The sequence below is a fragment of the Eucyclogobius newberryi genome, unplaced genomic scaffold (genome assembly GCF_026437365.1).
Source record: "Eucyclogobius newberryi isolate DKJ021-1_F unplaced genomic scaffold, fEucNew1.0.hap1 SCAF_15, whole genome shotgun sequence".
NCBI lineage: Eukaryota > Metazoa > Chordata > Actinopteri > Gobiiformes > Gobiidae > Eucyclogobius > Eucyclogobius newberryi.
The window spans coordinates 7,437,626-7,461,472 of NW_027315779.1; the positions used below are offsets into that span (position 1 = coordinate 7,437,626).

The 23,847-nt window shown below is 42.7% G+C and overlaps 1 protein-coding gene across 1 annotated transcript in view; it reads right to left on the reverse strand.

Annotated features, from left to right (window-relative positions):
- The window catches only part of LOC140360616 (short transient receptor potential channel 4-like), a 29,924-nt gene extending 15,469 nt beyond the window's left edge, over positions 1-14,455 (reverse strand). The window contains exons 1-6 of the mRNA XM_072445926.1: positions 14,264-14,455; positions 11,286-11,524; positions 9,970-10,188; positions 4,344-4,484; positions 2,869-3,045; positions 514-714 (exon numbers count right to left, since the gene is read on the reverse strand). Coding sequence (XP_072302027.1) covers positions 514-714; positions 2,869-3,045; positions 4,344-4,484; positions 9,970-10,188; positions 11,286-11,444 — 897 coding nt within the window. The 5' untranslated portion in view covers positions 11,445-11,524; positions 14,264-14,455. The remainder of the gene's footprint in view (positions 1-513; positions 715-2,868; positions 3,046-4,343; positions 4,485-9,969; positions 10,189-11,285; positions 11,525-14,263) is intronic.
- Positions 14,456-23,847: the final 9,392 nt, after the last annotated feature.

Here is a 23,847-nt window from a genome sequence, read left to right on the forward strand (position 1 = left end):
CGTACACTGAGGGAACTATATTATGATAGATCAATGCGCTTAGACACGCGGAAACGTGGGGACGAGCCACACGCGGCTGCAGGTGAGCGGTAGGTGCGTTTTATGATTAATACGTGGCAGGACTAATGGGCAGTCCACGCCACGAGGAAATAAGACTCAGATTTGGGCCAAAAAAATCGTCCATTCAACCTTTAAGTGTTGATTAGCCGACATGATTCCTCTGATGTTTAGGCTTCATCACTACAAAAAAGTCATAATCCATATAACAGAGGGTCAACAATTAACCATTATAGAACTGAAGCAAAACACCAGCCAAGTTTAGCCCAAAACAACTCACAACAATCCCAGAGTAGTCATGGTATCAAACACAACCAGCAAGTATCTTGGATTCTGTGACTGCTGCACTATTATTAGTACTGTATGACAAAAAGGCTGTATGTTTTCTTCATTGATGATAATATTCAGCAATGCAATCTCTTGACTCATGATTACGGCAGACTCATGTGTACTGACCTCTTTCTGGTGGTACTTGATGGCCAGTTTGAGCCTGGCGAGGTCGTTGTTGCCTTCCTCTTCCAGCAGGTTGTTGTCATCTTTGTAGTTCAGGATCATCTCCAGTTCTCGGGAGCTGCGCGTCTGGTCCAACAGGTCTTTGGCAAACTGCTTACACTGACGGGACAGCTCCTCGTACTCCGATTTGAACTCATTCTCCACCTCAGAACAAATGAGGAGAGTGTTATTATTTTAATGTCCCGGTGGGAAGAACTGTGCTTTGCATTTGACGCATGCTTCAATGCAACAGGAGCAGTGCCAGAGGACACTTCTCGAGATACTGATGTACGTTTTAGTCCGATTAGGTTCAATAGGTCTTCTGATATCATTGTATATATTTTTTTTTATTTATTTATAGGAGATCTTCTACTGAAAGTGTTTTTCAGACTTCCTATAAGTGATCTGTTCTTCTGTATCTACCTCTGTATCTACCTGCGTTGCACCAATGAAATTTCCCCATGTGGGACAATAAAGGAATATCTTATCTTATCTTATCTTATCATAAGAAACCAGTATATGATCGATGTTTTGGTCAGAACAACCTTTCCTGGACGATTAGTGGAAGTATTTCCTTATTGATGGCAGACATTACAGCACCCATACCCATATATGGCAATACGCATCTATGTTATTGACTACACACAGGCAATATTAAGTATTATGTGCAAAATATTAAAAAATATATTTGCCTATCAAATCCTAGGTGCACAATGCTAGGTACAATGAGACCATTAGAGGCCTGTGTGTTAGAAGTGTTTTAGATCAAAGTGGGGCGCTTTAAAGGAGTTCCAGAGGAGGACAGGTTATGTATTGTATGTTATTTATGTTTGGTGGAGAAGGAATTCCATTTCATGTTTTATTGTCCACTGTATACTGATTTAAGGATTTGTTTGTATGACATGATCCAATGGAAAAATCCTGATTTGTGTCGGCTGCCTGAAGGGAAAATGAAGTACTGGCTCTTTGAAAATGAAATGTTCTTTGTGTCCTTTGTGGAAAAGGCCTGGACATGAAAGCCAAAGGCTGTGTATCCAAATATAACATGAATAAGTTGTGTTTGATACTGTTTGTGACACGGACATCTTTCTTTATTGAATGCTGATAGTGTCATATACAGTATTTGAACACCCTGTGATTTTACAATTTCTCCAACTTAGAAATTATGGAGGGGTGTGAAATGTTCATCGTAGGTGCATTTCCACAGTGAGAGACAGAATCGAAACAAAGACAAGTCCGGAAATCAAATTGTATGAGTTTTGAATAATTAATTTGTATGTTATTGCTGCAAATAAGTATTTAAATACCTGCCAATCAGCAACTCCACTTGTTAATCTAAATTAGTTGCACCTGTTTGAGGGCGTTAGCTCCATAAAGACACTTGTCCACCCATGGATCTAGTGTCCACCCCACAATCAGTCAGACTCACACTACTACCATGGACAAGATCAACTAACCCAGCAATTGTCAGAAAATGGAGGAGGCTAAAGATGACTGTCAAGCTCCCTCAGACTGGGACTCCATGCAAGATCTGGCCTCATGGGGTCTCAGTGAAGAAAGGTGAGGAATCAGCCCAGAATGACACGGGAGGAGCTGGTCAATAATCTGAAGAGAGCTAGCACCACAGTTTCAAAGGTTATTATCAGTAATACACAACGCCGTCATGGTTTAAAATCATGCGTCGCACAGAGGGTTCCCGTGCTTAAGTCAGCACATGTACAGACATATCTGAAGTTTGCTAATGACCATCTGCATGATCCAGAGGAGTCATGGGAGAAAGTCATGTGGTCAGATGAGACAAACAGAGACAGACAGTCGCCATGTTTGGAGAAAGAAGAAGGATGAGTAACACCATCCCTACTGTAAAGCTTGGGGGTGGAAACATCATGCTTTGGGGGTGCTTTTCTGCACAGGGGACAGGACGACTGCACTGTATTTAATGAATAGGGCCAATGAATGGCAACAGCCTCAACCCCTCAGAAAATCCCTCCTGCAGTGTGTGCAAACCTGGTCAAGAACTACAGTAAATGTTTGACCTCTGTAATTATAAAGGCTTCTGTACCAAATATTAACATTGATTTTCTCAGGTGTTCACACACTTATTGCAGCAATAATCCCTCCATAAAGAAGTGGGAGAACTTGGGTGTTCAATTACTTACTTTCCTCACTCCAAGCCCATGTGGCTGGACACCTGAGTGCATGACACTTACTGTATATACAAACATTCATTAATTCATCAAATAACCCTTAGTTCACCATTGTTCACCACATAATGCTCTCATCCCTCTGTCAGCATTGACCCGGTGCTGGAGCCCTCACCTTGCTGAGCTCCTGCAGCTCCCAGCTCAGTCTGAAGGCCGTGAGGAAAGGGTCCTCACTGGAGAGGGCGATTAGTGAGGGGCTAGAGAGGGCTTTGTAGATGTTGAGGCGAGAGCGTGAGTGCCGCAGGCTGTCCACGTCTGAGCTGGAAACACACTCCACACAGTTACAGCGCACCTGCAACATCAAACAACAGCACGTTTTAATGAGCTGTTCACTGTTCATTTCAGCTTTGCACCAATGCAATTATGTCACACAATCATTTTTCTTTGAATGAGTGATGAAAAATATTGTCATGTTTAAATCTTAATAGCATATGCTACTCTAACAGCAACAATACTTGATTTTTCATGTAAATTTAATGGAGCTGAGACAAGCAATCACATTTCTTAGTTTACTCATCATCTTCTATTGATTTATTTTCAAAACCATATCTGGTGTCTATTGTTTCATAAGCTGCTACTATCTTTCCAAAGTTTGATGTTGATTAGAATCATTAATTATTATTATAAGCATTAAAAACAGCAGCACACGTCCTGTCTTGACCACCAGACTTCCTCTCATCCTCGTCTCCCTGACGCTGCATCTAATTTACAAATAAATACAAACTTTGACTATATCTTTGCACACACACAAGGGGCAGGCGGCAGGTGGAAAGTGGCTGAGAGAGAGGAGAGAGAGGAGAGAAAGACATCTACTTGTAAGCATGCAGGCAGTAGAGTCCTTACAAGACTGGGGAAAATGCACCGGCTGGGAGGAAGGGGCCAGTGTTACATGTGTCTTTTCCAAACACTGTCTCACTGTCCCACGTGAGGCAGCAGCACCAGGACAGTAGCAGTTGTAGTTAATATATTTCACTGACCTTCCTCCAAGACGTAAAACCATAATGAAAATATTGAAAGCTGATTATTGATATGTGAAAAGGGAGGTTTAAACGCTGTTATCTAGTCCGGAATGTGTTGTTAGATAAAAGTTGTAATGCAGGTTTATAGGCCCAAATAAGCTTAGTTTTTAGGCTGCCTGAAGCTATAAGCCCAGATCGGACTAAGCTTTTTCATAATTTTAAAGCATAAAAAGTTATAGGACTAGGACTATGGAAATTAACTCATTTGCTCCTCCTTGCGACCCAGGCTAGTTGTTGCCCTACACTCATTTTTAAACAAATAAAAGCCTACTTTTAAATGACTAGTGAGGTTTAACACTGCACAAAGTGTCAAAATGTAGCATTAGCTGACCAAAACAAAGGCACGCCGTCCTCAAGTGGCTGAGCAGTGGCCTGTCGTGACCTTAGCATGTGACCTGGACCTTGTGCAGTTTTGTTTTAAGATACTCGTGGACAATTATTCTATCTTACATTACATTGATACTCTTTGTTTTACCAGGGCTCATTGAATTATGTGCAGTAAACTAAACTGGTTGGGGGCTAGTTTCTGTTCCTATTTGAGTATTTTGGAGGTAAAGTAGCACTCTCTCACCTCGTGCGGCTGAGGCATGGACACGCCTTTCTGCACCAGGAGTTTAATAATCTCGTAGTTGTTGGTGTGTGCCGCCAGAATGATGGGAGTGATGTCGGGGGTGAAGTCGGAGAACTGCTTGTCTAATAAGATCGGAGGAACCTGCAATGCAAAGGACAAATACAAGGACATAAAAGAGTTGCTGTTCATTACAATGAATTCAAGTTTGTGTTTAATTCTATTCTGAATCACACGAGTGCTCGTTCTGTCCCACAAAACTCGTCTACTCTGCAGTCAAAATATTAATCACAATACCTCACTAAAACAATAAAGACAGTAAGTATTTTCTTCCTCTACACTAGATTAAGTTTTGACCGTAAATAATCATGATCAATTATTACCGAAAAAATTGCTTTCCGTAACCTAGCAGCTCCACGTTTGGTACATTTCGTTTTTGCTTGTACAATCACCATTGCAGAGATGATACATAGTAATTTTAGTCTGCCAGGTTTAAGTGACAAGTTGAATGTTCAAAGGAAGTAATTGGTTTTGCATCTTAAGATCAAAATTAATCTATCGGTTGTTGTCATGGTGTTTGGCAGCAGGGGTTTGAAACATGAAGAAAATCTGCACCCTCCACCCTTATCCACGGACAATACAACATGTCAGGGATTTCATTGGGAGTCAACATGCAGTGAACGAAACTCATTCAACCTCAGCGTTTTATCACCCACTCTAGCTTAAGCTCCTCGGCTGTTCCCATGTCAGTCAACGGCATACCACGCCAGAGGAATAACCCAGGCTATTGGTTGCTTTTAATTGCTTTTAAACAAGAGCTATTATCTGATTTGGTGCAGAGAGAGTGAAGAACGAGACCAACACAATGAAAAGGAAAGTGGCCAGAGACATCCCATGGCAGACGTAAGGTACTTAAAACCACTGCGGACAAAGGTCATGGGAGAATCGAGGAATAGTGCAACAGATGGACAGGAAGTGTTGGTGGTTATCAGGCTAAGGCTTGTCTGATAATACTTTCTATCCAAGGGCTTGGGAGCTTGCGATGGATGTTGTGCAGAGATGTGTCAGCCAAGGCAGCCCCACAACATCCAAAGAGTTATGATGCACAGGACAGATCTTATCCACCTCCAAAGCCTTGCCACCGAGGAGCTTTAACCAACAAGACTTTAGTTTGGGTGATGGACTTGTCCGCCTCAGAGTCCTCAATCTCTGCTTCCTCACTGGAAGACGGTGGGACTAAGGAGATCGCGGTCAGCAGCTCTAAACTCGAGGTTTGCTAGCTTTTCTTTGAGGCACAACTAAGCGTCCTCCACCATGGCAGAGTTCAATTTGATTTATTCTCTGTGTTTGTGTGTATTTGTTGAATTTACACCATAGATACACTGATTACAATATTGTGTTCCCAGTTTTTATTCACTTCAATAACACTGCCAATGACCTACATCAGAATCTGTAAAATAGCAGGATTAAGGGAGTTTGATTAAGCTTTGAGTAAGTCTATTACAGGCAGCAACAGAAATAGCAGCAGTGAAACAATGTCACCATAGCACTCAGCGTAACTAGATTCCTGTTAAATACGTGAGCAATGGGACTCTTTCAGTTCCGCATTAATATTTAACCCAAAAACGGTTCATCATTGAGACACTAATTATACAAGTGGTTTACTCTAAGTTCCCAAAAGGTGGCACGAAGCCATTTGTCATGTTTTGCCTGAAAAAGGCTGATCTGACAGGCGAGAAATGGGAGACACACACAACATAGATCAGACAAACTTGGCCAGTGCCCAGCCAGGGGCCGCAGGCTTCATGTGTCCGTCTTTTATAACTGTGGGGTAGAGCCACAAAGTGAATTCATGTTCAATGGCAGCAGAAAAACTGCACAAGCTTAAGTCCAGTACAAGCTTGGTATGGTTGACAAAATAACAGGTCTGCAAGAAGGGATAACTAGACCTGAACCAAAGACAGGTGATTTTAACATATAATATTTAAAATGGAAAAATTACAAAATATCTTGACCAACAGAAAAGTTTATCGTGTTTTGCATGTTTCATATATAATAGCAAGTCCTGCATTTTTAACATTTTAGGTTGTATTTGTCATGTAGTACTCGCACACTCACTCAAATACTGTCTGTGCTTATCGGGTTGCATATTAAACAGGAAGTCATTGGGACAAAACAGTGGTCATAATGATATGGGTGATCAGCGCACAGCACACTCTCGCGTGTAATGTTTATTTGTTCCACGTATCAGAATAGAGGACAGCCATTAGCATATTAATTAAAAATGCAGCATCTGCATCTGGCAGAATTGCAACTTGACAGATAGGTTTGATTTTGTTTGCACACAGCTCTTTTACATTCGTTCCCACCAGACCCAACTTCCTGAACAATGATAAAATGGCGCACAAAGTCGCTAGCATTTGAATGACACAGCACAAAACAAGGACATTATTTTCAGGCATTCGTTGTGTGCATGATTATGTCTATGTGGTTGTCTGTGTTATATATAAATCTAACAGGGAATCCCTTACATAACAGCCTTGATGAGTGCTCCTTATGTGGGCTGCGTAACCCAAAAGCACTTGTTTCTGAAGCGCTGTGAGCTCTAGCAAATGCATTTCTATACTCAGCAAGCCCCAAGCTAAAAACAAATAAGGCAGAGCAGTTGCAATGTTATAACAAATACATCTTGGAGGCAGCCCATGAAATAGAAAACCCATGAGATGCAACATAAAATAAATCTTATATATGAATAATGCAATCATAAAGCAAGAGCTAATATAATGTGCGTTTCCTGACCTCTCGTTTAATAATATCAAGGCCATTTTCTTCCAGGAGATTCAGTTGCAAAAGAATGATCTATTTCATCAGTCCATTCGTGTGATGGCTTGAGGGACTTACTTATGAGCACATTAGGTAAAAAGGAAATAAGCAAGCGCCTCGGATTTTACAAATATCCCGCCTGCTCCACATCCACGGCAGATAAACAAGATGGATCTGTTCTCCATTGTACTTTCAAACACCTGGACTTCTTTCTTTTCACGCCTTTCCCGATGCGACCTGTTATTCTCCTGCGGTAGACAGAGGCCTGAATTGAATTACAATTTGAAAGGTTGCAATTAGCAAATCGAGAAAGGCTGCAGTTATTTTGGTAACGTCCTCTGCCAACTATGACGTGTTACAGCTCGAACTATTATGTAAAAAAAAGGTTTTGTTGTTCATAAGTTACCTTGACAATACCAATACTTGTCAGAAAAATCCATTCAGACATCATTCAGCTCTAATACTGCTTCTCCCTTGGACTTTATTTGATACAAACAAATAACAAGCCTTGAAAAACTCCACAGGATTTGTAGTTTTTTTTTTAGTTTTTTTTTGCCTTGACCTATGTTTTCTGCAACACGACCTCATCAAACTCGCTTGTGCTTTTCCTGCTTCAAACTGCTCCCACTCATCAACCGGTGTCACGGTGAAAAGACTTTCTCTTCCTTTCGGCTGTTTCACATCAAATCACCTGCCCCTATCTGACACTATCCTCTGCAGCATTCATTTTGAAAACGTGTTCTTTAGAGTTTGTACACGGTCTGTCCGTACGGATCTCTTTGAATGAAAAAAGAACACATTGCTCGGTCGGAGGCTTGGATCGAGTTTCCACTTCTCCGTCCCATTTGTTTTCACTCCTGCTACAGTCTCTTGTCCTCCAGGCTTCTTCCAGAAAGACTCTAAACACAGGAATGCCCTTTCAATCAGTCGTCCTTTTTATCAAGCAATTATTCATCCATTTATTCACTAACCTTTATTTAACCAGGTGAGAACCCATTGAGATTGAGACCTCTTTTTCAAGGGAGACCTGGGATTTATTGATTAACACTAGATCTCACAAGATGGAGTAGCACTCTTTTTTTCCCCTTTTGCTCTTTAATTTGTGTCAGGCCAATTATCAGTAAATGTAAGCAGTTTTTCCTGAATATTCTTATTAAACACAAAAAACGTCTTCCAAAGTTGAGGCTTCAAAAAGTATGTGTTATTAAATATCTCCCCAATATCCAGTTATAAAAGCAAGTTAATAAGACACACGGCTGTCTAACAAATGTTCATTGAGCAGCGAGCAATCGGCACTAAAGGGCACCAATCCCAAATTAATTACACAATTTATTTTTGATCACTGTAATTAAGTGGCTAAATAGGCAGCTCTCGTCGACACATACTCGTCAAACTCAAGTTTTACTCAAATTCTGAAGACACTCGGCATAAAATACCTTCTATTTCTGACTGAGCTTGTTTTATCCTCGTTTGTGTGAGATCGATGCTTCTCCAAAAGACAGACGGAAGCTAATTCAGTCAGCCTTTGTTGCAGCCAATATCACAGGGCCATTATTTTGGGAGGTACAAGAAGCTCTAGGCAGCAACATGACACTTACAAGCTCCACTGTAACTCCCAGTGATTTACAGACTTACATTATTCTGGAATGTGTCATGTCGCCGGCACAAACACATGACTGCCATATCCTGTGATGGGATGAATAACATAATGAGGTACGGCAGTGGATTAGAGGTTAGGACCATTCCCCACGTGGCGCAGCACTGTGGAGCCCACTGCCCCTGAGAAGATGCCCCCGTGGCATTGAAAGGTGGGTCAAATGCAAAGGACAAATTTCCCTATGGGGACAATAAAATGTACCTCAACCTTAATCTTAGCCTTACAAAAGTATCAATGTTATACTATCACTATATTACCTACTTCTTAAAGTTCCGTCTCTTTAATTATGCTACATGCATTATGTAAAGAACGTTACATAGGTGAGACCAAACAGCCTCTACACAAGAGGCTCTATCAGCACAGAAGAAATACAAGTTCAGGACCTCAGAGTGCCGTGCATCTCCATCTTGAAGCCTCTAATCACTCGTTTGAAGACAGTGAGGTGAAGGTTTTAAGCAGGGAGAAAAGATGGTTTGAAAGAGGAGTCAAGGAAGCTATTTTTGTTAAAAAAAAGAAAGACCTTCTTTAAACAGGAATGGAGGGCTAAGGTTCAATCTCCCTGTAGTCTACAATGGTATTCTGAACCCCTGGAGAGTTAGAGGACCAGGACAAGGACATTTAGATGCTAATCAGGTACTCAGGGTGGTTGAGCCAGGGTCTCACAAAGACAAAGGGGAGACTAATAGCCCATTAAAGGGTTGAATAGGCTAAGTTTCTGTTGAAACAAACAACTCTTTCCTCTTCAGGAAGGCTCCTCCCACAGAAAAGTATAAATATCGGAGTTCTCGACCTAAATTCTTTTATTGACAATGACTCTTGGATGAGAGTCGAAACGTCTATTTTTTCTAACTGAGTCCAGATGACTACAACTGAAGCTTTTTCTACAACTACATGCTTTGGTAAATGTACTAATGATATCAATTCACTGATTTAACAGTATTCTCACATTTATAGATGCCTCTTTAATTGAGATGGTACATTGAGTGTGGGTAAAAATAGCAGAAGGTGGAAATTAATCATGCATGAGCTAACTACTCTACATTACACCATGATTATGAATGTCAGTTTGTGTGGGCAGTGAGCTGGATCTTCACGCTCACATTATAAGCACTCATATCCGCCCTGAACCCTCTACTCTTTTGTCTGTACCTGCATGCCACCACTGGGCTTCTTGTGGTTCAGCAGCAGCTCCACAGCACCCACCACCTCTTTGCGGATGGCGTGGAGCAGAGCGTCCCCGACATAGACGTTAAAACTCAGCAGCAGTTCGATGATCTCCAGGTTCTCGTTCTCGATGGCAATCAAGAGCGCAGTGCGGCCCAGCGGGTCGATGCAGTTGATGTTGATCTTGAAGTAGATCTCTGCTTCCTGACAAAGTGAGGTTAAAACGGAAAAGTCAGACATTTCACTCATAAAAGCCTCACTGACGTTGACATTTAAGATGTTGATTGATTACCCAGTAGGGAAGAAACTATTGATTTAGGAAGAGAAAGTCAAAGAGATGTTGGTTTTTTTTGAGTCTCACAAACCAATTTAAAAGTATAATTATTGTTTGGAGAATTGGAGTTGATATAGCAACTCAGTGGTTCAGCTTTATAATTAGCCTAGTTTAGAGCTTATTTCATCACATAATTGCCCTCCTTGGGTTCTAGGTTAAAACTCTTGTGGCAATGATGTCATCCTTTAGACCTGGTTTAGCCCCATACACTGTGGACCTGCAATAGTTGTATTATAGACCTGGAGTAAATCTGATGGTGCTCAGAAAGCCAAGACTTATCTACTTGGTGTTAAAGGTTTGAAAGCCCCTGCACGAGCCTAGTATCTGTTATAAACATTTAAACTTCAAATCTCAGTAACCTTACATCCAGCCATGTTATTACCTTGACCTGTACTACAGACTAGAGTGAAAGTTAACTGTTATTATCTCAGCAAGTGGAACGTACATATTTTGTATTTTCGTCTTGACCTAGAGAATGTTCAGACATGAATCTAAAGTGGACATTGGGGATGGACACGTTCTTCTTGAGAAAGTAAATCTTGTCTAACCATTAAAAAATGTATATTATTTTGCTTTGAATACATTTTGACACTCTTTTCTTCATATGCACGGTAGTAATGTTTTACTTTAAATGCAATGATTTGGTATTTAATCATTAACCCTGCAGAAACCAATGAACAAAATACTTTATCAAACTGAAAAACGTGGCTATACGAATAATATATTCCTACTGAATAGTTTATTTTGGTTGGAACCTGTGAATTTGTTAATTTATTTGTAGAAAGACTCCCAGGCCCCAGATGTTCTTGAAACAGATCAAATTACCCTGGCTCAACTATAAAGCTCTCTCATCTCCTCCACCTCGGCCCAATTACAATGTAGCTTTAGCATTCATCTATTTCTCTATCCCATTTTAAATAGAGCCATCGCATTGGCCAAATGTATCTCATAGAAAACACATACATACCTCCAGGGCCTGTTTGACACTGGCATAGTCCCCCTTCTCCACCGCCCCGAGATAGGCCTTCTCCAGGGGGGACAGCTCCGACTCCGCCCTGACGATCCTCAGCGGGATGCGGTCCCGGTATGACGAGCTGTCCGTCCGCCGATAATACAGCTGTGACATCTCCCTGGGCTTCAGCTCTGCAGCCCTAACCTGCCAACACTAACAGGGCTGCAGCTGGTCCCGAGCCCAACAGGGACAGTCTGCGGGGGACAGGGGGAAAGAGGACGGTGTCAGGGTTAGCAGGCTTAAAGGTTTACTTCAGGTACACAAGAAACTGTTTGAAATGTTTATGGATGAAAGTCAAATGAGACAACATTACACGTTGAAAGACAGTGCCACATGGCGGGCTGGTGAGTGTCAGAGGATCCAATCATTTGCTGTATGTCCTCCACTCTCTCATCCCTGTTTCACGCTAAACTGTCCAGTCTAATAAAGCCTTTGTGCCAAAAAACGGAGTGAAGTTTGTAACCCAGACACAGCAACAGCTTTGATCGAGTTTTGATCCTGCCACATCATGGTTGGAGGGTGAACTGCACAACTATCAGACCTCTTCTTAACATAAGTTTGCTACTTTTCTTTTGCAGGTATATAAGGAGCATTCCCACTAACTTTAAGACAGTATATTAACAGTATTTTAATAGGCTTAATAAACCATAAAAATGTCATTAGTTCATTGACTGACAATAGAGTGATTCAGGCTTATTAATAATTAAAAATATTCTTAACTATTAATTAAAGAGTTACTAAGCCTGAACAATTCTTAAAAAACAATTTACTCAAAGTCTCATTAAAGTGTAGTTATCATAAAATTATATTCTAACACATTTAGAATATACTGTGCTTTATTTCCCACCAACGAGACACTGTAAAAGAGCCTACATTCCTAATAATTACTGCACACATCAGCTGACTTTTTATCCACCGGTTCATCGTTTGCATTGGCTCGTGATGATACAATTTCCTTGGAATCGCATTGGGAACAGCCCCAAGGGAAAAACCTCATTCACCAACACTGAATAAATCACATGGCAGCAGTAAACAATCACAGAGCAGGTAATGTCTGTGTGCAGTCTGAGAGATGCAAATACTGTAGATGTGCCCTCCAAATATGAAGTGGAGCAAAATATCTATGTTATCCGTATTATGCTGGTAACAGTGAATAGATTGTATGATCCTAAAATTGCTGTCCTGTTTCATAGTGGTGACATTTCATTGGATAATTTTGTGTTCTGCAAAGACCTCCTTCTCCCCTCGAACAGAGACCACCAAAAGTAATCATGAGAAGAACAAATATTGATTTACCGTCCCACAATAAATACCTGGAATAGGACAGGTCAGCAGACCTGACTGGACCATAAATACAGATGTAGCTGCCAAATGGGGAAGGCATTTTTAGTTTTAAAAGCTATATGTATTTTTGTAAAGTGTAAAGTTTTGTTTAATGCATTTATGAAGAGCTGGGCTTATCTGTGCCATGTGATACTAAATCCAGCATTTAACATGAGCAGACAGATACAGATTCCTTAACCCCAAACGTTTAAATCTGTATTAAACTTAGAGTCCCTCAATGTGTACAAAAGAAGGGAGAAAATTAGGATTTGAAGGAAACTTTATTGTATTCAAATCCACAATTCAATTTATTTCCATTCATTTTTGTAGCGCTCAAAATCCAAAGAGCAGTCGCCTCGAGGAGCCACAGTGAAAAAAACAGATTAAACAATGTTAAATGTAAACCAAAGCAAGAGGAATGTGAACGTGTGTCTCCGCTGACACTGCTCTGCTTGACTTCTTTTTTCCATTTCCCAATATCATGCTGTTTTGCCCATAACCAATGTGTCAGAACTTAATTAATCAGATGATCCAACGATTGCTCGTACAGATGTCTACTCAAACTTGCAACATTCATTCATGTCATGACTCAAACTCAAAAATCCAGTATGGTAAATCCCTTTAAAATAATTGACGGTGCCTATCTTGTCTTTACTGTCAATCTTTTCTTCATTTTAATTAAGAATAGCCTTTTTGTCCTGTCGTCTTCGATGTATTATGTATTATGACTCTTTATCATCGAGATTAAAACCTCTTTTGCAACGGTGATTGGGGCCAAAGTGGAAAATTTGCAGCACACAGTTATAAAGACATTTACCCATTTAAACATGTGACATTTAAGAAACTACATTTTAAAACACAGACATTTTTCATTCCACCTCTTTTATTTTTTGTTTTTTTAACAGTTAAACCAGCTCACACAACCTTAGTCCAGCTCTGTATTTAAACCTTAAATATCAGTTTAAATAGCTTGCATTAGCAGGTTTGATTCATTTCATGGCATTCACTGCAGCAATGCTCTCCATAAATATTGGCATCCGTGATAAAAAAAAAAATCACATTTAGTAACACTAAACACAAGGGCCCCTGCAGTCTCCTTGTGTTTGTGCTCAGAATGAAGCTCCTCGCGCATTGGGACTGGGCTCTTCTCCTCCACCAGCCTCCGATCAATAGAGAAGATGTGTCCAGCTCCAAACCACACACGAAACCAGAGCAAAACGCGCAGAGCAAAAATGTCTTTTACTTTGAAACTCGTATTGATCAGACGCTCCGCGGACGCAGCGGAGACGCAGAAGTGCGCGCGGACCGACTTTACCCCGACACCATCTTAAAATTGTCCCTATTTACTATTGAATGCCTGTAGTTTGTTTGCACGGGCACAGGCGGCTGGGTTTCCTCACGCAAAGGTCCTGACGTTTTTATTTGTGTTTAGCAGCGCAATGTTACAACGCATAACGACTTTCCGCTCTCTCTGGACTGTGTTTCTAATTGGAAGAGTCTATAAACGAATGCACGGAATACATCCATACATAAATACATCCATACATAAATACATAAATGCATAAATACATGAATGCACATATGTGGGACATGCTTGGAAAAATACCAACCTTTGACAGAGAGCGCATTGGAACTTCGCTCACGGAGACGAGAGCGGCTCCTCTGAAGAATATAATCCCAGAGCGTTCGAACAGGAGAGAAGAAGGTGCCAAATGCGTAAAAACATCCTCCGCATGAACTTCTGGAGTTGAGCATTCCCCAAAAGGCGCAGAACGCAGCGTGCCTGTGCGGGAATACCCCCCGCTCTCCCCGGTGCCATTCCCCGTCCCGGGAGTTGTCCTAAATCCAGTTTGGGTCCGAATGTACCGCGACTTCAATTCAAATGATAGAGGAGCAATAACAGCAAGAAAACACGCACGATGTAACGCACTGGGCTCGAGGTGCGAGGAATCCTGCAGAAAAGGGACAAACTGGTGAGGCTGAAGTTTGATTGGCGGATTGCGCCTCTGTCCGCGGCGCGCGCCGGTCCTCGCGCGGTGTTAGAGACGTGTTATTCGCGCGGTTCCTTTTTGCCTGCTTCTCCCATCCACCTGTTGGGGCCGATTGCGCGGAAAAGCAGCGCCTCCGGGAATGATCGCAGCGCTGCCAGATGCCCCCGGGCAGGCGCTGCTGCTGCGGCTGCTGCGGCTGCTGCGGCTGCTGCTGCGGGTTTGGACGTGCGCACTTGGAGACGCATTAAACACAATTGTGTACAGCGAGAGGGGAATCATCTAAATACGCGCCGGAGCCAGGCGCAGCACGGCAATTGAATTTCTCCGCCAACAGAAGACGGACTTACATAACGGCTTAATCCCGTTTCCCCCCCATTCAAATCCAGCTCTGGTCCTGATGAGTCCATGTTTCAAAAACGATGCCGTGAACTGAATTGTCGGCCACGCTTTCATCTAATTATAAGTTTAAATCCACTATGACCAGTTTCCATTTATCAAAAATGCCCAAAGGGAGTTCTTCTAAAAATAATAGAGTGGATTGCTTTTACAAAGAGTCATGATGAGGACAACCAAGAGTGAGCACAATAATGTGAAAAGATCAAAACCAAATGACCAATATTCTGTAGCTCACTTTGTCTAAAGAGACAAACTGTATGATTGTGACACCTTCTATAAGAACTGCCCTTCGATCTTCTCTCTGCTTCACTGTCATGGGTGCTGTTCCTTGCATGGAACACTTTGGATAAAGACACTGCAGGCCAGGAACACTCCACAAGAATGTCCCTTTTTGGGCAGCCGGGTCTATAATGGACACTTCAATCTGGCATACCAACTTTATTTTTAGTAAATGAGTACATTTTGTGTTTCCCCTCAAACGAGACTGTGGGGCGCTGTCTGCAGCTAATGATCAAGTATTTGATAACCTATAAGTAAGAGCTGGGGGAAAAAAACAGTTTTAATGCAGTACTTTATGACATTGTTAATATTCACAAGCGTTAAAGGGTTTGTGAGAACGAGCGATGAGTTACACAAAAAATACATTTCTAAGGTGCTAAAATCAGGTATCCCGGCTTTAATCATTTTAATGTTGATGTGATACGTTCTCTTCTGAGCTTTCTCTGTCCCTGCCATTGGCGCACACTGTAAATTCTAAAAGTGTAAGAGTGCGGCGAGTTCCCGCTTCCGCAGTCATCTCTCAGGTCTGTGTGAGCATGTGTGGGTTTATGTGGAAAGACTGCAGACTCAGTCACAATGAAGAGGCACCGGGGACACACTGTGAGACGGGGTCTTTGATTAGTCCTGACACCACAGCTCAGTCTGAATGCTTGAAAAGTCACTCAATTGAGTTGGAGCTGGGTTGATTGAATGCTGATTGTTACATTTATACCTGCATATTTGAATAGCTGAATATCACGATCATACGTGTATTTTCTGGAATAAAGCTGCTCTCCTGCTGTGTTATGAAATTGACCCATGTAATCACCGACACATGCCTCTATTTTAAGTGTGCACTTCCTACTCATTACACGGGAAACATGAAAGATGTTTTTTGTTTTTGCACTTTTTGGGAGCCCCGTGAGGCACAGCTCATTTAAGGCCAAGACAGCTTTGATGTGGAGCGGATTGAGGGAGACAGAGCTGTAGCCTCATTTATGGTTAACAAGGATCTGCACTGGCAGCAAGAGTGGCAATCATTACAACACTGTTCTGGATTACAGCCAATCAGAGACACAAAGTGCAGTTTTATAGCTATAATCCCCCCATGCCCAAAAATAAATGTACCATATTTTATTCATATTTTGACTCATGACTCATAAAATGCTCAGAGAATGCAGGATTTCCATATTGTTGTATGTGTATTTGCTGTTTTTTGCCATGCTGACTTAGTTTGTCAATATAAAATGTTCACAAAGTACATTGCTGATATTTTTGTACTTTTTGTGTTCGATTGTATTTGAATCCTCCTGAACGTATAACTGTTTTGGGAGAACATTACCGTGCAGAAACAGACCCTGCATAGCTGACAGGACAAACATCAAAAAATATCATTGATGCTAAAAATAGTCTTGCAGCTGATTCCTTTGCCTTAAATGGGCATTTTAAATGGGATGGAGTCAAACAACAACCCAGATGTGTTCCCAGGACAAAATATATATGAGCCGTTGTTGTGAATCTGCTTTGTCAGCCACCGACGGAGGCATTGTTAGAATATGTGGCGGATGATAAGTGCGATGCAGCGAAAGTGTTGGAGTGGAGCGCTGGAGACTCGTATATCAATGCTTTTCACACTTTGATACGGCTCTTCTCATGGTACACAGGTTTTAATACTCGGTGATCTTACTCTCCCGTCCTATTCTGCTCGGGGATTTGATTTTAGTCTGCTGCTTTTGACATTTTTTGATACATTTTTGTTCATATTCTCAAAGACGGATACCTTATTTTCAAACCGTGAGCTGTAGCAATTGAATCCTCAGTTCTCACAAATCCATCTCTCAAAGTACTTTAAAGACGTAGCTACTGGGTTTGCGATCGAAAAAATGTTTTACGCTTTGAGAGTTTGTCACAAAGAAGTGCTTTTACACAACAATCTGTGGGAGGAAAACTAAATAAAACAAGTTGTACACTTCAATCCAGCATTTTGATTTAGCCTATGCTTTGGTTTTAAAACTAATTTAATTCTTGTTGATTTAGTGTTGGTCTAAATCACTTTAAATTATCGGTCCCAGTTAATTCCATGCATTACCACAGTCAGTCTTTTTCGAGTTATATTTGTGTCCATTGGCGATAGTAACTACAAGCCAAATATTTTCTGTTGTGCATGAAAAGCTTGAAAACTGTGCTTTATGTGAACCATTTCCCTCTTCCCAGTGCAGTGTCGGTGCAATTGTGGAGACAAGTTGCAGAGTTGGTGCCGGCGGACATTATTTTTCAAACTTTCCAGCCTCAGCAGCACATTTCAGACTCCACAGACAGCGGCGCCGTTTAACTTGTGTCATGATGTACACCGATGGTGTCGCGCTCATCAATGTGAACGGGAACGCTCCAGAGGATTGTGGCAGCACGTTTTATACGGCTTCAAAGTGATTCAAGACCCTTTTCGCGAACGCTATTTCACTGCGGGGAAGCTGTGGGTGGCAGTGTTCCCACTCCTCCTCCCTCTGTCTGGCTGAAAGTTACTAGTAAACTATACTCTGAGTAACAGTAGTACATGTAGTAGTAGCTCTCGGTTTGAATGCAACAACTTGTGGTACACGGGTGGCATCTTTGTGTTAAACCTTTGGCGGTTGGTGTTTCATTTCCAGGAGAGTTAAAGTCTTAGTTTAACGTAGTTCTTATTTTTTCAGATGATTGATTTAAGACGGAGTCGGGATGTTGAGATTATTCAGTCAATTGTGAATATTCAGGTCACAATATAATCGTAAGAATCATTTTAGAAGCAAAATGAAGTCAATTCCATCTGGACTTAATTATAAAATGCTTTTTATGTGGCTGTTTGTATCACAATTACTTTTGCAATCAGAAACTTGGATTTATAAAGCGGTTCACAGACTACAAGAACGGCAATGTGAAGAATGACAGAAAATTAAAGACGCTGTAGTTAATTTTTCGTGTAAACAACGTTATAAAAAAAAACAGCATTAGTTAATTTTAAACTCTATGCAGTTGGGCACATGCATCACTCACTTCCTAGCATCCAAAATATTCACCGCATTGAGTTTGAAAGCACTTTTCAAGACTCTCTCAGGCCAAACAGAGTAAAACGCTCAATAAATAGATGCAGAGAACGCACTTTGATCTCCTATTCACCCAAATAGATGCCTTTACGATATATATCTGTAACGGTATTTCCTCCTGCCACAGTCAATACTCATGAATAATCGCTGTATCGTGACGTTTCTTCTCACAATAACAGGACGGCAAAATTCAGCCTTGTGTGTGTGAATTTGCTGTTTCAGATGGAGGGAAGGGACCGGTATCACTTTATGAGAGATTCACTGCTTTTGACAGAAATAACTCAACTGAAAACCCACAAATGTTGAAACCGCAGGGATTGGCTTCATACATTTGCCGTAAATCATTAGTGCTTGAAGTTCTTTTAAATCACACCTTTTGAGTTGAATAATAGCACCACGTGTTTAGGGTTTCTTCTGGTTCTTTTGTGTTGACAGCAAATACGTTTTTATTTCATGTGGTAATTACAAAGAGGCCAAATTCTACCTCCAGCTCAATTTTGACTGTATGCATACGTTATAGTAGTAAAATGGAAATGTAGTAGTCACATTATGAGATGAGATGAGATATTCCTTTATTGTCCCACATGGGGAAATTTCATTGGTGCAATGCAGGTAGATACAGAGGTAGATACAGAAGAAAAGAACAGATCACTTAAAGGAAGTCTGAAAAACACTTTCAGTAGAAGATCTCCTATAAATAAATAAAAACTCCCCTAGACAAATAAATAAATAAATACATAAATACCATTGCATGTGATCACGACAGTAATTGCACATGAATATGTGTCACGACAGCACATAGATTGCACATGATTTTCACAGTAATTGCACATGAATTGTTCATGAATTCCAACAGTAATTGCACATATGACAGAATTGCACATCAGTATTAGGTTAGGTCAGTATTGCGAGTGTTCAGTACTAACAGTTTTTGTTATAAAGTCTGACAGCAGCAGGAAGGAAAGACCTACGGAACCTTTCCTTCACACAGCGAGGGTGGATCAGTCTCTCACTGAAGCTGCTCTCCAGAGCGGAGAGAGTGTCCTGCAGGGGGTTACACTCATGGTCCAGCATAGATGTGAATCTAGCCAGGACCCTCCTGTCCCCCACCTCCTGCACCGAGTCCAGAGCACAGCCCAGGACGGAGCTGGACTTCTTGATGACTCTGTCCAGCCTCTTCCTCTCCCTTTCTGTGATGCTGCTGCTCCAGCAGGCCACACCGTACAGGAGGGCTGATGCCACCACAGAGTCGTAGAAGGTCTTCAGGAGTGGCCCTGTCACTCCAAAAGACCTGAGTCTCCTCAGGAGGTAGAGCCGACTCTGGCTCTTCCTGTACAGTGCGTCTGTGTTATGAGTCCAGTCCAGTTTGTGGTTCAGATGAACACCCAGGTACTTGTATGAGTCCACTCTCTCAATGTCCCGTCCCTGGATGTTCACTGGCGAGGGGGCAGTGGGGTGGCGTCTGCGGAAATCCACCACCATCTCCTTGGTCTTCCCTGCGTTGATGAGGAGGTGGTTCCGCTGACACCACTCCACAAAGTCCTGCGCCAGTCCTCTGTACTCCTCGTCATCGTCGTCCGTGATGAGTCCGATGATGGCAGAGTCGTCAGAGAACTTCTGCAGGACACAGCTGTCCGTGTCATGTCTGAAGTCTGCAGTGTAAAGGGTGAAGAGAAAGGGCGAGAGGACAGTGCCCTGGGGCGCCCCCACACTGCAGGTCCGAGTGTCAGACACACAGTTCCGGGCTCTCACAAACTGGGGTCGGTCTGTGAGGTAGTCCAGGATCCACTCTGCCAGGTCATACTCCACACCAGCCGTCTCCAGCTTGTCCCTCAGGAGCAGCGGCTGGATGGTGTTGAAGGCGCTGGAAAGATCAAAGAACAGAATCCTCACAGAGCTGCCAGGCTTTTCCAGGTGAGAGAGAGAGCGGTGCAGCAGGGAGATGACAGCGTCCTCCACTCCGATGCCAGACCGATATGCAAACTGCAGCGGGTCCATGGCTGAGCTCACGGTGGAGCGGAGGTGGTCCAGGACCAGCCGCTCCAGTGTCTTCATCAGGTGGGACGTGAGAGCCACTGGCCTGAAGCTGTTGAGGTCTTTGGGGCGCGGTGTCTTAGGCACAGGTACCAGACAGCAGGTCAGCAGCTGTGGTACCACCCTCAGCTTCAGGCTCATGTTGAAGACATGCTCCATAACTCCACACAGTTCATCTGTGCAGGACTTAAGGAGCCTGGGGCTGATGCCATCAGGTCCCGCTGCCTTCCTCATTTTAATCCTCTTCAGCTCACTCCTCACCTGTGCTGCTGTGACAGTCAGTGGTTGGCAGGGGGACCGTGTGCTGGGGGGATGGGTGAGTCCAGGCGAAGTGGGGAGCTGATGGTCCGGGGCAGATAAGCGAAGAGGAACAGATGCAGGGCATAGTCCAGCTGTGGAAGAGGGAGCATGCAGCAGTGCAGGGGGAGGGGCGGGTGACCGATCAAACCTCAAGAAGTGAGCATTTAAATCATTCACCCACTGTAGATCCCCCTCTGTCTGGGCAGGGGGGATTTTGAAGCCCGAGATGGTTTTCAGGCTCCTCCACACTCCCTGAATGTTCTTTTGCTGCAGCTGCTCCTCCATCCTCCTCTTGTAGCCGTCCTCAGCCTGCCTGATCTTCCTCCTCAGCTCCTTCTGCACAGTCCTCAGCTCCTCCTTGTTCCCTGACCTGAAGGCTCTCTTCTTCTCCTTCAGCAGAGCCTTCAGTTCACGGTTAATCCATGGCTTGTTGTTTGGAAAACACCGCACCGTCCGGGAGGGAACAATGTTCTCAAAACAGAAGTTGATGTAGTCCGTGATGCACTCTGTGATGGTGTTGATGTCCTCCCCATGTGGGTCATAAAGCTCAGTCCAGACAGTGGTGCTGAAGCAGTCCCTCAGAGCCTCCTCGCTCTCAGCAGACCACATCCTCACCTCACGGGACACCACAGGCTGCCTGCGCACGATGGGTTCATACACAGGCCTCAGATGTACAAGGTTGTGGTCCGAGCTGCCCAGGGGAGGGAGGGGGGAAGAAGAATAAGCTTCCTTGGTGTTGGGAAAAAACAAGTCCAATGTTCTATTCTCTCTGGTGGGGCAGGTAACATACTGGGTGTATGTTGGTAGAACAGAAGAGGGAGAAGCGTGGTTAAAGTCACCAGAGATGAGGAAGAGAGCCAGTGGATGCCGTGTTTGCAGCCTACAAGTGCAGGAGAGCAGTGCTTCACAAGCATTTTCAGTATTGGCAGACGGGGCCACATAGACTGCGATCAAAATCACATGTGAGAACTCCCGGGGCAGATAATATGGCCTCATGCCAATAGCCAATAGTTCAATATCCTTGTTACATAGCTGCTCCCTCACTGTGCAGTGTTCGGGTTTGGACCAGCTCGTGTTCACATACACCGCCAGACCTCAACCTCTTTTCTTCCCGCATTCTCTCGTTCTGTCCGCCCGCAGCAGATGGAAATTGTCCAAACCTACAATAGAGTCTGGCATTTCTGCTGTTAACCAGGTCTCTGTGAAAATCAAGACGCTGCTGTCCCTATAAATCCTCTGGGACCGCATGAGGCTCGCTATTTCCGTCATTTTATTTTGAAGGGACCTCACGTTACCCATGACTACGGCGGGAACCGACTTCCTGTTTTCTCCTCTCTTCTCTCGGAGTTTACGTCCAGCCCGTATAGCATCCGTATAGCATTATGTATACCATCTCAATTTCTCCCCCTCTCACAGCCTCTTGTCCAGGCTGAATCTCCACTTCACGCTTCCATTCTCCACAGTGAAATCCTATTTTCCATCACTCAAAGACACAGCTTCCACGATACTCCCAGGTCCGTCCACTGTTCGATACAAAACCGCAAGTATTTTATATATATAGAGAGAGAGAAGCATGCTCGTCATTTCTGATCTAAAGTGTTTTTCAAATGTTTGTCCCATTTTGCTCTGTTTGCGTGGCTTGATGCCCTTCCCGTCACATCACTTCCCTGTGCGTCTCCTTCTCAAAAAGCACAGTTAAATTGCTGAAAAATGGTTGCTTCTTTTCAGACGGTGCCCAGTCCTGCAGCTCGGTTACGTAAGGCACAGATTCTTTGCCCTCGTCTCGTCATGGGAGTCGTGAGCTGTTCTGTGAGCGCACGGTGCAGGTCCGCCTCAGGTTACGGTGGTTGCAGGAGACGTTTAAATGCCCATTACTCTTGTGTTCACTCAAAGGCGACTGGGGTAATTAAAATTGATCCGTCTTTGTCCTCCCCAGAGGCGCTCTGCAGTGAGACCACAACCTGGAGCAAAATTCAAATCACACACAATATGAGCGATAAATAATACAAAAGAAATGCTGTGCGCACATAAACAGCCATATTCAAAGTACTTTACACATATTTATTGTGGGACATATTGATTGTTGCTGCATGATTCTCACGATTATTTTATCAATGAACCCAATACTCTGACATCCCTTTCCACGCAAATCACTGACATCCATGGAGATAAACAGGAAATACAGGATATTATATAAATCCACTCAGAAATAACTTTATTGCCAAGATTCATGCACCGGGAACAAGGAAAGAGGAATAAGTCAGTTAACTTTATTATTTACAGGCAGGTTTAATGAGTTTTCTGCTAATAAGAAGGTTGAAAATGGATTCCTGTTGTTCTAACACAAACAGATCCATGGAATAAACCAAGAACAGACACGAACCACGACAGAATCAGGTTGAACCGCTATAGGAACCAAGGGTTAAAGTTGTAAACAAGGTGACTTGAGAAAGAACTAAACCAGGACTAAACCAGGGCCATATCGGCTCGATTAGAACAAAACAAAGCCAAACCCACTCATGCTTAATCAGGATAGAATGGACAAACCAGGGCAAAAAAAAAGAAATCTTCCTTTTACATCACCATTAATTACACATTGACAAGTAAATGCAATTCTATGTAATTAGATATTTGATATTCCAGTGGACAGCCAAGTCATTACAAATATCATTATCATTTGCCTCTGCACACTGAGCTCTACTGGGGAAAGGATAAAAGTTAAGATCTCTAGTGTGATACTGTGAGGGCTTTAGCTTAGGGGCGAGGCTAAATATGAAATCATCTTTTGTCTCTTTGTCTGTGTCAAAAGGCAGCACTCAGAAGTCACCCTGGATAATGCCTCAGTTTATAACCTTCAAACACACAGAAAAACAATAAATAGGCATCAAGACAAACCTTACAGTGGACACAAAAGCACAGGCTATTGCGAAGTCAACATTTATACTGCATGATGTTATCACTAGACCCTGCATTTACATGTCTTATCAGTGTTACTGCATTGGTTTCTTAATAATATATGTTTTAATTCTGCTTTGTGATCTTTGGTAGTCAATCTCAGCGACTGCACCAATAGTCAGCAAGACGCAGCCAAGTTTTCCAATTTTACGGTAAAAATAACTACTTTGGACCAATTTA